The following is a 14,583-nucleotide window of genomic DNA, read 5'->3' on the forward strand; positions in this document are numbered from 1 at the left end:
ATTATCATTAATTGGGGCTGAAACTAGGTAGATTCGCCACTGGGGACCCTAGTGAGCTAATGCAACATCAAGTCAAGGAAAATTTAACCCTTAGGTTCCAAGGTTTTCTTGTATAGAGTAACCCTTTGTGTTCTAATAAAAAATTAAATGAATAATAATAATAAAACTTAAAGACGATCACACCGTCAGTGTGTACCTATACATATTGGTCCATCTCTGCAACAATGGAGCATAGAATCCAAAGAGAAGTTTGATTGTAGAATGCCCTATGAAAGTCCAAATGTAAAATGAACATAGAGAATGATGCTCTATAAAAAACACAGCCCTCCATGTCCCAAATTTCATTAATAAAAATAAATAAACAGAAAAAAGGAAGAATGTGCTATGGGGAGTTTTTTTTTTTTTTTTTTTTTTTTTTTTCCCGTACCTTATTAGCCCACCTCCGGACACCATGATCTCAGATGAAGGTTACACACATAAACAATCAACCATTATCAATGAAGGCGTTCACATCAGTGTCTATATTCAAACCATAAGGGGTGTAACACCGGACACGATGGATCCAAGTCATTTCCAATCTAGATAATTCTCTGACTAAGGATCCACCCCTCCAGTGTGCACTGTACCTATCTATCCCCAAAAATAGAGTGTTAGCAGGGTTCCTATTGTGATGTAAAGCATAGTGTTTTGATACCGAATGGTATTGATATCCATTCTTGATATTAGTAATGTGTTCTCCTAAGCGGACCTGCATGGGGCGTTTGGTACGGCCTATATATTGCAGCCCACAAGGACATTGCAATAAATACACCACCCCTTTAGTGCTACAAGTGACAAAAGGTTCGATCTTATGGACCCTAGAGGTACTGGAGGATACAAAGGATTCTGTTTTTCTCTGTTTGCTTCTGTTGAGTGAGCATATCTGACACCTTCGACATTGGTGGTAACCAGATAAATTCTGGAAGAAGGATACCTTTTGAGTGGGTGGGTCCACAACATTAGGGGCAATTCTGTCCCGCAACGAAGGGACCCCCCTAAATACAATCTGTGGTTTATGGGGCAAGATTGTTTTAATGATCCTGTCATTTTCTAGAAGGTGCCAGTGTTTTCGCAAGATCCTCGTGATCTGATAATGTTGAGTGGAAAAGCCCGTAATGAACGGTAATGACGGTCCCCCCAAATTAGCCTTGGGGGCCTCATTCAATAGTGAGGCTCTGTCAAGGGCTTCAACTTGTTGCTTAGTTCTAACTAGAAGTTCTTTATCGTATCCTTTTTCTTCTAATCTTTTGGATATGATATCAGCCTGTACCCTGTAGTCTTTAATGTCAGTGCAATTACGCCTCATTCTGGTAAATTGGCTCTTCGGAATGGATTTAAGCCACGGATCATGATGGCAGCTCCCAATGGGGATAAAGGAGTTCCGATCCGTTTTCTTAAAAAAGGAAATGGTTGTAAACATATCACCCTCCTTAGAGATGGTGAGATCGAGGAAATTAATCCTCTCGTAGCTGCTCTCATGGACAAACCTTATCCCCCTATTGTTGTCATTAATTGCGGAGAAGAAGTCCTCAAGCTGAGAGGTGGACCCATCCCATAGGAGGAGGACATCATCTATATACCTAGCCCAAAACTTAAGATGGGGATTTCGGTCTTTATAGATGACGTCCTCCTCCCACTTGGCCATAAATAGGTTGGCCAAACTGGGGGCATATTTTGCCCCCATGGCCACGCCACGTTGTTGGCGATAAAACTGATGACTAAACCAAAAATAATTATGGCCAGCTGCGTATTCAAGCAATTCCAAAATATATGTCTGTTGTTGTGCCTGTAGGGTAGAGAACCTCTTCAAATAGTGTTCCACGGCTGCCACTCCTAAATGATGAGGGATGATGGTGTATAAGGATGTGACATCCGCAGTCACTAACAATGTCTGGTCATTAGGCCTCTGTTCCGACAGTAAATTAATTATATGTCTGGTGTCCTTCACATATGAGGGCATGGTGTGCACCAATGGTTGGAGGAAATGGTCTATATACTTGCCCACCCGGGACGTGATGGAATCAATCCCACTAACAATGGGACGTCCCGGGGGGCAAGTCAGACTTTTGTGAATCTTGGGTAGACAATACAAAATGGGAATTCTCGGGGCTTTAGGAATGAGGAAGAGTTTTTCTTTTTCATTTAAAATGCCCAATCTAAAACCCTTGTCAACTAAAGGAATTAACGTCTTTTTATAGTCGCGGGTTGGGTCACCTGGTAATCGGACATACGTGTCTTGATCACTTAGAATGTTCTGTATTTCCAGGAGATAAGCATCTCTATCTAAAATGACGATGCCCCCACCCTTATCTGCCGGGCGAATCACTATGTTTTTTTTGTTACAGAGTGAATCCAGCCCTTCCTCAAGGGTCTTATCCATATGTGGATTCGGATTCTTTATAAGTTCCAAATCCCGTATAAGGACATCCCTGAATACCCTCAGTGAAGGAGCCAAAGTTCCAGGGGGATTGAACGTTGAAGCATTAGATAACCCTGAGTGTTGGATTTGTTGTTGTTCAGTAATAGTATGGATGGTTTGATTGGTCGCAAAATGTCGTTTGATATTTACCTTGCGAACAAATCTATGTATATCCATATAGGTTTGAAACTTATTTAACTTTTTAGGGGGTGCAAATTTCAAACCTTTACTCAACAAGGAGGTCTCTGCGGCAGTGAGAGCTTGAGAACTGAGATTAAAGATCCCATCGCTATTCACTTCCTTGATTTTTTTTGACTGTGCTCTCCTCCCCCCTCTGGTTCCTCTTTGTTTTCCACCGGTCTTTTGACCCCTTGATTTGGCCTGGGAAAACCCCAATCCTGCTGTGAATGGTTTGCCCCCTTCCGGTTATTAGAATATTCACCAGAGGGACCTGGTCTCACATGTTCATAATCACGGCCATAGTTGGCGGAATTACCAGATCTCAATTCAGTGGGTCCCTCCCTGTCACTCAAGGGAAAAAACCGGTTCTGGGTATCAATTCTAAAGTCATAACCATAATCATTATCCCTTTCAGAATAAGTACGGTCCCTGTAGCGGTATTCATAATCATAATGCCTATTAGGGCCATGATCATAATATGGCGTTCTATCTATTTCCCTTCTGGGGTATTGATGTTCTCTCCCCTGATCACGGAAGGGACCCTTGTAGTGTGGAGAGCCATATTCATAGTGACCATTCCTTCTTTGTGGTGGAAGAGTATGGTCCCCTGTGAGTTTCTTTGGATATCCTCCTCCGGGCATACCCCTCACCCTAAGTGGGGATTGGTAAGAGGCCCTCCTCCCTCTCTTGTCACCCCTAACATTTCTTGATTGTTTTTTTGATGTCTGTTGGGTTTGATGTGTTCTAGGTAATTGTTGTGACGATGTGGGGGCTGTGTCAGGGCATTCCTCTCCCTGAGTAATAGCCTCCATCCGAGGATCAGAATGGGCCGTTTGTTCAGCCATTATTTTTTTCTGCCACTCGAAAACCAGGCTAGCTTGATAGTCATCATAATCCCTATTGTATTTTTTGCGTTTTTTGATTTTTTGTTCCCTTTCCTCTTTGTCAAGTGTTTTAATCAGGGAACTGGTTCTTTCTTTATATTCCTCACCGTTTTTGTAAGGAAGGAGACTGTCTTTGAGAGTCTTGATTTCCAAATCTAATCTCGTGAGTTTATCTTTTTTGCGAGTTACCAGGAACTGGAGGAAGTCAGTACCAGCATTATTGAAATACCGGAACCATTCTTCAAGCTCCGTCTCTCCTTTTTGTGGGCAGACCTCCCACCTCAAGCTTCTAGGGACCATTTTTAAACGGATGTAAGTTTCCAAGAAAGCCACATCCCATTGTGTATGGATTTCTGAGACCATAAGATTTTTTAGTCTCATGAAGAGGCCTCCCAAATCATTATCCCCATCCTTATAGGTTTCAAAGACCCCATCGGTGTTGACTTTCTTTGATGTCCGATACTCAAAGATATCCATGTTTATGGAATAATCTCTTCTTTCCCAAAAGAATCTACTATTCTCACTATAAGTGGGAAAATGTATGACAAAATGAACTTAAAAAAAACAAAAGTGCACAGCAATATATCAGATGTGAACGTGATATACAACGTATGTGACAATAAATGACAAAAAATCAACAAAAAAATTAGTGACAATGTGAGTGAATGAACGCTCTAGGACGCGTTCAGGGATTGCTGCTGTATAGTGTGTCTCAATAAGCAACTGTAATATCGTAAAAAATACTGCGCTATCCCATAAGTGGAAATGATCCCCACATGTGTGTGATGAAAAGACAAATATCTCAAACCGAAAATTGAAATGTAAAATGCTGCTGCAACCTTAGATGTGAAACAACCTCCACCTTACTAGCTATACAATTTAAAGGCTGCGCTGCTAGTGCAAATACATGATCATATTAACTGAAAATACCATAATTATGAATGAACACAAGTGAATTGTTTCATAACAAAAAAAAAAAAAAAAAAATGCACATAAATCGCATGCAAAAAAAAAAAGAATCGCATGCAAAAAAAATGAGTGGAACATTCAGTAAACAAAAACGATTAAGTAGAGTCCATTTAGTCATAGATTGAAATGAACTGTAGGTCTTGTGGGTGTAGAAAATGGTTGGATAGAGGGAGAAAGACACCCTTCCTTCAAGTGATATAAAGATTATCTCCGTAGGGAGCGTGATGTTAAAATAGAGAGAAGATCCTCCACCTCAAGTAAGGTAAGCCCCTTACCAGATCCAAAGATCTCCTGTCACAGAGATCATGCACACATGTGGCTGTGTCCCCCAGCCACTGGGTCTCTGTCAGTGCGCAGATCGGAAGCCACCTCTCCAGGAAATCAATCCAAACGTGATTTATCCGCTCACAGACCATGGATAAATAGGAAAGAAATGCTCCATAGCGTAATACAGTTAAAATCCACTTTAATTTATAAAAGAAAAGCACTTACAATTTGTGCAGTAAAGATCGCTTATAAAAACATGTAGCGCCGGCCGGCTTCAGCTGCTGCCCGTTTCTTCCGGGTTCAGCGTGGTATGGTGGTGACGTCAGCACGCCGCTCCTCCCTACGCCGTTTCGACAAATCTGTCGTCTTCCTGGGGTACGGGCGGCATGCTGACACACCACCTATATGGGAACTCAAAGCAGAGGAACGCCCCCTTCTGTGATCAGGGCGTCCGAGGCCGCTGCCGCCATCTTTGTATGGGGCAAGCGGAAACTGTATGTTGTTGATTCACTACCATGTATACCGTCACAACCCGGGCAAAAAGGGTTATAACAGGGCGAATAGGATTATACGCTCCATTGTTGCCAACAGCGTATAGACCACAAAAAAATGGATGTCAAAGGGATGCAGAAATTCAGATCGGAAAATACCGCATCTGATATTAGATGCATAATAAGCAAAAAATGAAAACAAAAATACAAACTATCTGTTAAATAAATAACATCTATTTAAATAAAAAAATCTATGTAAAAATGCCCAGGTGGCCTGATATTATCATTAATTGGGGCTGAAACTAGGTAGATTCGCCACTGGGGACCCTAGTGAGCTAATGCAACATCAAGTCAAGGAAAATTTAACCCTTAGGTTCCAAGGTTTTCTTGTATAGAGTAACCCTTTGTGTTCTAATAAAAAATTAAATGAATAATAATAATAAAACTTAAAGACGATCACACCGTCAGTGTGTACCTATACATATTGGTCCATCTCTGCAACAATGGAGCATAGAATCCAAAGAGAAGTTTGATTGTAGAATGCCCTATGAAAGTCCAAATGTAAAATGAACATAGAGAATGATGCTCTATAAAAAACACAGCCCTCCATGTCCCAAATTTCATTAATAAAAATAAATAAACAGAAAAAAGGAAGAATGTGCTATGGGGAGTTTTTTTTTTTTTTTTTTTTTTTTCCCGTACCTTATTAGCCCACCTCCGGACACCATGATCTCAGATGAAGGTTACACACATGAACAATCAACCATTATCAATGAAGGCGTTCACATCAGTGTCTATATTCAAACCATAAGGGGTGTAACACCGGACACGATGGATCCAAGTCATTTCCAATCTAGATAATTCTCTGACTAAGGATCCACCCCTCCAGTGTGCACTGTACCTATCTATCCCCAAAAATAGAGTGTTAGCAGGGTTCCTATTGTGATGTAAAGCATAGTGTTTTGATACCGAATAGACTAAAGAGTCTAACATGTGCAAAAGTTATACAACAAATACCATTGCAGTCTAAGGGAACTAACTTGGTAATTTTACTAGTCCCCAATAGGCTGGCTTATCTTCTAGTTATTGGCCTTAAAATGGGTATGGGGCCCAGGTCCCACCCTAAGGGACATATATCAATGTCACCAATTGGACAACCCCAAAAACGAAACAAGGAGAAATGCCCTTTAAATGCCAAATTGCTTAAGGGACAGTTCACACCAATGCAGTCCAGGGCATATTTTATGCATCAAAAATGCATGGAAATTCAGTTATATGGTTTTCAATGGTATAGTTCACACCAGTGCTTGCAGTTCCAGTGCGTTCCAGTTCCAAAAAAAAAAGTAGAACATGCTGCATTTTTTCTGCACTGGACTGTACTGGAAAGCTGTAAAATGCATCAAAAATGCACTGGAATGCACTTGTCCTTATTTAAGGTTAAGAAAAAAGAATGGGGAAAAAAAGCACTGGACTGCATCAAAAACACAACAAAAACACACTGGAACGCATCAAAAACGCGCAGGGCATATTTTATGCATCAAAAATGCATGGAAATTCAGTTATATGGTTTTCAATGGTATAGTTCACACCAGTGCTTGCAGTTCCAGTGCGTTCCAGTTCCAAAAAAAAAAGTAGAACATGCTGCATTTTTTCTGCACTGGACTGTACTGGAAAGCTGTAAAATGCATCAAAAATGCACTGGAATGCACTTGTCCTTATTTAAGGTTAAGAAAAAAGAATGGGGAAAAAAAGCACTGGACTGCATCAAAAACACAACAAAAACACACTGGAACGCATCAAAAACGCGCATGCAGAAAAGCACCTGGAACACGTCCGGACTGCGTTTCTATGGTGTGAAATGGCCCTATTGCCGGGCCGACATTTCATTAGAGCCGCATGAAGTGAACCAGCGTTAAAAAAAAAAAAATGCAAATGCTTTTATGTTGCCTGACATTTACTAATATTTTGCCGGCGCACTGAACTAAAGTATTTGAACAAGTGCAAATGCCGTTTGAGCATGCGCAGTGCATAAATTCACCTCCCGCAGTTTAAATGTATTTGCCGGCGCTTATTCTGAGAAAGTCACTTTCTCATTCTATTTTGGCCATATTTGTGACTTGGGCAGTTAGTACCATACTTCCCCATATCACCCCCATATTATTGGCACTTCCAGCTTGTTTAAATTTGAAGTTAAAGATGCCATGCACCAGGTCTATAGTGGCATACAGATCACCTCTTCCCGTGTGCTGGGAAGAGAATAGTAAATGGGGGATCGCGCTGTGTTACCAGCGCAAATGCTTTATAAATACGAAAATGTCATTTGCGCATCGGCGTGCACCGCAAGTCATGGCGCAAATGCTTTGTAAATCAGCCCCTTTGTTTTTTTACACTTGGCAGTCATGCTCAGATATAAGCTATCTATTTCTTTTTGCTTTACAGAGGATGCCCTCATACATGAAGATATGCCTCTAGAAGGCTGGGTTACTCCACTTGGACATTCATTTACCTCTGAAGAAGTGATATTGAGGATTACTCCCAATGTGAGTCTTGTCCTTATGAATGTCAGTATTCAGGTCTTTACACTGGATTTTGGAAGAGGTAAGTCACATTAGGGTGACAATATTGACATTTGTTATGTAGTATTTTATCTACACCTTTAGCTCATGGTGATCTGATCTCACTGTTGTAGATGGGATTATCAAACTGCAGAATCCTCTCATTAAGTTGTTTGTTACATTTTCTTTTTATTCATAACAAATGTGCTACTTTTCATTAATATTCCAATGTCAGGGGCACAGCATTTTCTGATGTAGGGCTTGTGTCCCGACTCTCTCACCTTAACTTAACCTTCTCCCATCCACTGTCTACACCACCCAGAGGAAACCTGGAGCAAGAGTCATTAATGACCTTTCTTTTGAATATGCTGATTGCCTGGCTGACCAGCTAACTTCAGTATTTCAAGTAGACAGACCCTGAACAGTTTACAGATCAGTAGTTTTATCTTTGATCTATCTGTACTTGCTGCGTGCTAGTGCTAAGTCAGTCACTGAAGAAGACCAAAACCCAGAAATAACTAACATTTTCAGAACTCAGCTGCAGCATTCGGAGTATTTCCATTTTTAGGAGAGCTGCACTCTCCTCCAGGGCATTCTCTGACATATAAACCCTTCTTGAAAGAAAAAGCATAGAAGTTGCTGGGATAGCTAATCAGTGGACAGCACAGTTCCCAGGTGCCTAATGGAAAGCTCCAGATCGCTACTTGTGATTTAGAGCTTTCCAATCATGTAACCACGTCAATAGGGAATCACAGGGGTAACATGATCATAAAGCCTGCCCCACCTCTTGGCATCAGAACCCCCTTAAAGGGCAATGGAAAATGGAAAAATTGCATTATCTTATTGGTATTGCTGTCTTAAAGCATTCATGTTGAGCTAACGAATCTGGTATCGGGGCAGATCAGCAGACCAGAGGATCTCTACAGTCTCCTTGGCTTGTAGTGTATTGTGGCAAAAATTCAAATTGAAGGACCACTCCACTGCTAGGTGGTGGATGCCAAGCCAGCTACTGACAAGCTCTGTGCTTGTAATCACATTGGAAAAAATAACAACTTCTAGTCTTTCACATTGTTGTCAATCAAGCCCTGATAAAAGGGGTGTTTTTGGGCCCCCAAAACAGGTTGGCTACTTTTTGGATTGTCCCCTGGCTTTTATTGCAATAAAGTTGTATCTGGACCTCTTAGCAGTGGTGTGGAGCATTTGTGAGGTCAGGTACTGATGTTGGATGAAAAGAGCTGGCTCATTATCAGGGTTCCAACTCATCCCAAAGGCATTCAGTAGGGTTGAGGTCAGGGCTCTGTACAGGACACTCTATGGATCTGGCTTAGTGCAGTCATGCTGGAAGAGAAAAGAGCTGTCCTCAAATTGTTGTCATAAGTTTGGAAGAGCACAATTGGAGATAGATAGATAGATAGATAGATAGAATCAAAAAAAGTTTGTCTTTAACTGAAAACTAAATTGTATTTTCTTTTGTATTATCCAACACAAACTTTGCAGAGTGCGGAAGGAACTCAAATGTCACTGGTAAGTAGCTCATCATTCAATTTACATTTTAGTATATTGTATTTTTCACTCAAAGTTTGTAAGATTATGTAATTGTCAGGGACAAGAATATACCTGGATAAGATTTATGCCCAGTATGTTGAAATGTCCTCAAAATTCAGAAAATACAAACTTTTCTCCAAAAGTGTATGGTGGTGTATCTTGGTATTCAATGCATTATTTTTGAGGGGCAAATATACAAACTATTGTCAAAAAAGATGCATAGGAAGCCAGACACTGCCATTGGGAGTACTGTATGCACCAAAGAAAAGCAAAACAAAACCTCACCCTGTGCACTCAGGAGAGCATTTAGTTTGTATGCCAAACCCAAACCCTATTAAAATCAGTGGGAGACAAATCTGTCATTTTAAAAATGCCCGTTTTCTGGGCTAACATGCAAGGGGTATGTTGAAAAATTTCAAGGATGCGGGCACTGCCCTGTGGACAGTGGTGTATTTTGGTTTTGTGCCTCCCTAGGCAAGACTAAAATTGGACGTTCCTCCATCTAAATTTGTCCCACCCCAGCCAGGTTATATCATTCTTGTCTCAGGGTCTGATGAGGAAGCTGCAGCCATTCACAGTGAACAGCTGTGGCTTCCTCATCAGACCCTGAGACATGATTCCTCCTAGTGCCACATATGTGGTCAATGGAGCAGAGGATGGGGTCAGCGGGACATAGGAGGTACTGCACTGGTGGGTACTGATGAGGATGCACTGATGAAGCTGTACTAATATGTGGCACTGATGGGCACTGAAAGGCGGCACTGAAGGGTACTGATAGGTGGCACCGATGGGCACTGGTAGGCAGCACTGATGGGCAATAATTGGAGGCACTGATGGGCAATAATATGCTGCAGTGAATGACACTGATAGGCGGCACTGAAGGGCACTGATAGGTGGCACTGATGGGCACCAATTGAAGGCACTGATGGGCACTTATAGGTGGCATGGATGAGGAGGCACCGATTGGCAGCACTGATTGGCAGCTCTGATGGGCAGCACTGATATGAACTGATTGGCACCACTGATGGGCAGCACTGATTGGCAGCACCGATGGGTGATGTTGGGGCTGCACTGATAATCAGCACACTGATTATACACACAGTGCCCTATTTATCAGTGCAGATGTCCCATACTTGCCAGTTCCCAGCTCTCCTCTCCTTGCACTGTGACAGCGTGAGGAAAGGAATGCCGATAACTGGCGTTTTTTTTTTTTATCAGCTGTGATTGAACACAGCTGATAACGTAGTAAAGAGCCTCTGTGATTAGCTCTTTGCCCCAATCTGTGATCAGCTTTGTCCATAGAACAGAGCTGATCACAGATCGCGCCAGGTGCGAGCCTCAGCAAGCAATCGGTTCTGGAAGTGCGTCAATAGACGACCACCCCGAACTGGACGACTGAGCTATAGCTGTCATTCAGCTATAGTAGGGCCGCCGGGGGGGGGGGGGGGCGCTTCCCCCTGAAAATGCACCACAAAGCAAACGCCTTGTTTGCCTTGTGGCAGATACGCCCCTGCCTGGGGAACATGTACAATGCAAAAATATTTTAAAAAATTCAATTTGAACAGGAGTAATGATTTTTAAATGCTTAAAGAGAAACATAAAAATGTCCAATTCCTTTAAATGACATGCCTGGTGGGTGTTCTAATCCTGCCTATGAAGAGGCATCTCTGTGATGTACACAAAGTGCTGCAGCAGTGCTGACATTTACCAGGGAAAAATGTTTTAAATTTGTCGGCAAATGACTTTAACAGCTGTCATTGACAGCTTTGTTTGTTTAAAAAAAAAAAAAAAACACACAGACCTCTCCAGGGATCTGCTATGTATTATGGGGAACCTCTGGAGGGATCTGTGTACTTTTTAGAAGCTGACAATGAATGTCATTTGTTTACAATTTTAACTGTGTAATTTTTCTTCTGTAAATTTTTGCTTAGGGATGGGCCGAACGACCCCCCTGTTCGGTTCGCACCAGAATATCGCAAAAGTTCGGAACCAAATAATGATCCCCGTTGAAGTTAATGGACTCGAACTGTAAAAATTAAAAGTGCCCATTTTAAAAACTTATATGCAAGTAATTGGACATACAGTGGTTATGGGGGCACTGCCCTGGGAGACATGAATCAAGAAATGTCATCTTCTGCAGCCTCTGTGAGGATGAGTTCTGAGATACCACATATTCTTATGTCCTTTCACAGGCTTTTAAACATGAGGGAGCCCATGCATCGCAAGTTTGCGGAGGCATGAGAAGCAGACTCCTCGGGGTCACTAAGGATTATGGTATCTGGAACAGCCTTATCCCAGCCACATACAACTTCCAAGGGTTCTGGGGATGGAAAACCATCTCTTAAGGTTTGACGTATGTCTTCCTCTGCTTCAATGCATCCAAAACTGCCAGAATCCTCCTCCCTCTCCTCTTGTGTGTTCTGTGGCATAGGAACAAAGTAAAGTGGGTCTTGAGAGGAAAGGAAGTCCTCCTCTTCCTCCCACTCCTCTGCCTCGAGTGACCTATCCATAATGCCATGCAGAGTTTGCTACAACCGGAACACACCAGGAATTGTGTCACTGATGCATGCATTGTCATGACTCACCATATTTGTGGCTTCCTCAAATGGTGACAGTACAGTGCATGCATCCTTTATCAGCAGCCATTTGCATGGGGAAAAAAAGTTGAGCCGGCCTGAGCCTGTCGTTGTGCCATACTCACATGGGTACTCAGTGACAGCCCTCTGCTGCATGGGCAGCCACTGTAGCATTGCCAAAGTAGAGTTCCACCTGGTGGGCATGTCAGAAATCAGGCTGTTGATGGAATTCCCACTGAATTTCAGCTAACCGAGAACTGGCACTATATGACTGCCTGAAATGGTTACAGACTCTTCTGGCCTGCTTTAGCAAATCTTCCAACCCTGGGTACCTATTTAAGAAATGCTGCACCACCAAATTGAGGACATGTTCCAGGCATAGTACCTGTGTAAATTTTTCCTGTCTAAGGGCAGACAGGAGATTTGTGCCATTATTGCACACCACCATTCTTGGCTCCAGCTGGCATGGAGTGAGCCACCTATGGGCCTTCCCCTGCAGAGCTGCAAGAATCTCTGCTCCAGTGTGGTTCCTGACCCCTAGACACACAAGCTGAAGCACTGCATGGCACCTTTTAGACTGACTCATTGAATAGCCCCTTGATAGTTTAGGGGGTACTTTTGGTTCATAGGACAATTCAGCAGAGGAGGCCATGGAGGAGGAGGAGGGGGTAGAGCTGACAAATCTCACATCATCACCACTAGCTGCATGGAAGCGTGGGGGCACAACAAGCTACAGCACTGAGCCCTGTCCTGCATCCTTCTGAGTTGTAAGCAGAGTTACCCAGTGTGCTGTGAATGAAATATATTGTCCCTGACCATACTTGCTGGACCACATGTCAGCAGTAATATGGACTTTGCGGCTGACTGCCTTGCCCAATGATGCCACAACATTGCCTTCCACGTGATGGTACAGAGCTGGAATGGCCTTACATGAAAAGAAATAGGGACTGGGAACCTGCCATTGTGGTACTGCACATTCTGCAAATTCACGGAAGGGAGTAGAATCCACCGGATGGAAAGGAAGAAGTTATAAAGGCAGCAGCTTTGACAAGCTTTCATTTAGATGCTGGGCATGTGGGTGGAAGTGACTGTATTTGTTTTTCGCTGCAGTAGATGCAGCACAGAAATTTGCCGGCTATAGTCTACAGATGGTGGTGTGCTACTGGCAGATGTGCTGCAAGGACCTGGGACACCCTGCGCTATACCATCATCCCTGTCAGTGGAGGCTGCTGAGAGGTCATGAGGTATAGCACGGACAGACTGAAGTGAGTAAGAAGGAGGAACAAGTTTGCACCCCTTTAGTGTGGCTTTCAGGTGCTCTTGCCAACGGGCTGAGTGGTAGAAGATTAAATGCCTTGTCAAGCATGTGGTACACAAATGGTTGGTGTTTTTGCCACGCTTGATGTGTTTGAGACAAAGTTTGAAAATTGCAACAGTGCGATTGGCTGTACATGTACTAAAAAAGGCCCAGACAGCTGAGCTGTGGGAAATGGGCCGGAAGATAACAGTTCCACAATGTGATGGAATAGGGTGGCTGCTCTCTACTCTTCCATGATGGCTGCATCGTTGGAGTTGGGCCTCAACCTCACTTTCACCCTCTGCTCTATCTGGTACCCAAGTTGTGTCAGTGACCTCATCATCATCAACATCATCATTTCCTCCATCCTCATTACCACTGGAGGCAACTTAGCAATACACTGTGGCAGGGTGAACATGACTGCCAATTTGTGCACCAGTGTTCTCCCCTCTATGTAGGCTCATGTTCCTTCCTTCCTCAACCTCAGAACCAACATCTGAATTGAGTAATGGCTGTGCATCATCAAGGGGCAAGTGGCTGATGCTGTGTTCAAATAACTTAGCTTACTCCTCCATGCCTGATGCTGGGGCTATGGCTGGAATAGCTGTGGACAAGGAGGCAGAATAAGCTGCTCTGGCAGCTGCAGTGGACTGTGCACTAGTCCCTGCTTGGGTGATGGAGGATGAGGATGTTTTAGTAAGCCAGTCCACCACCTTCTCTGCATGCTCTGACTGAATAGCACGGGCAATATCACTAAACAGAGGAAATGATGCCCTGCCTGAGGACTGACCACGTCCACCTTTGCCTGTGGACACATATGCTGCTGGCCGTCTCAGTGCTATGGGAACGTCTGCCTCTCCTTGTTGGCCTCCCAGACATGATGGGGGGTGCTTATTAACAAAATGTAATAAAGATGTGGAAATATGTACTTGGATGCACTTTAACCAATAGAAAGTGGCGTTTGGTGGCATTTGGTGGCGTACTCACTACACAGACACAGTCCACTGACACAATATAATATACTGCAATAAAACTGCACTGACACACTGCAATATACTGCATTAAACGTGCAGTAATGTACTGAAATATACTGTGTTAAACGGCACTTAACACAGAAATATACTGCGTTAAATGCGCAGTAATGCACAGAGATGTTCTCAGGGCTGGGCTCAGGCCTTCCTTCTCTGAGGTAGCCGCTCAGCTGTCAGCTAATTGCCAGCTCCTATCTCTCCACAGTGACTCACCTGTTGATGATATCCTGCTTGTCAGTCCTGCCTACTTAAACTGTCCAGCCCAGATGATCTCTGCCTCCGCCTTGGTCACGTCTCTAGAGACGCTCTCCTGCATTCCTGTTAAAGACT

The 14,583-nt window shown here is 43.1% G+C and overlaps 1 protein-coding gene across 1 annotated transcript in view; it reads left to right on the plus strand.

Moving 5' to 3' along the window:
• The first annotated feature begins 7,703 nt into the window (after positions 1 to 7,703).
• The window catches only part of LOC141133617 (proteinase-activated receptor 1-like), a 73,726-nt gene continuing 66,846 nt past the window's right edge, over positions 7,704 to 14,583 (plus strand). The window contains exon 1 of the mRNA XM_073623094.1: positions 7,704 to 7,847. Coding sequence (XP_073479195.1) covers positions 7,712 to 7,847 — 136 coding nt within the window. The 5' untranslated portion in view covers positions 7,704 to 7,711. The remainder of the gene's footprint in view (positions 7,848 to 14,583) is intronic.

This window comes from Aquarana catesbeiana, linkage group LG03 (assembly GCF_042186555.1).
Source record: "Aquarana catesbeiana isolate 2022-GZ linkage group LG03, ASM4218655v1, whole genome shotgun sequence".
Taxonomy (NCBI): domain Eukaryota; kingdom Metazoa; phylum Chordata; class Amphibia; order Anura; family Ranidae; genus Aquarana; species Aquarana catesbeiana.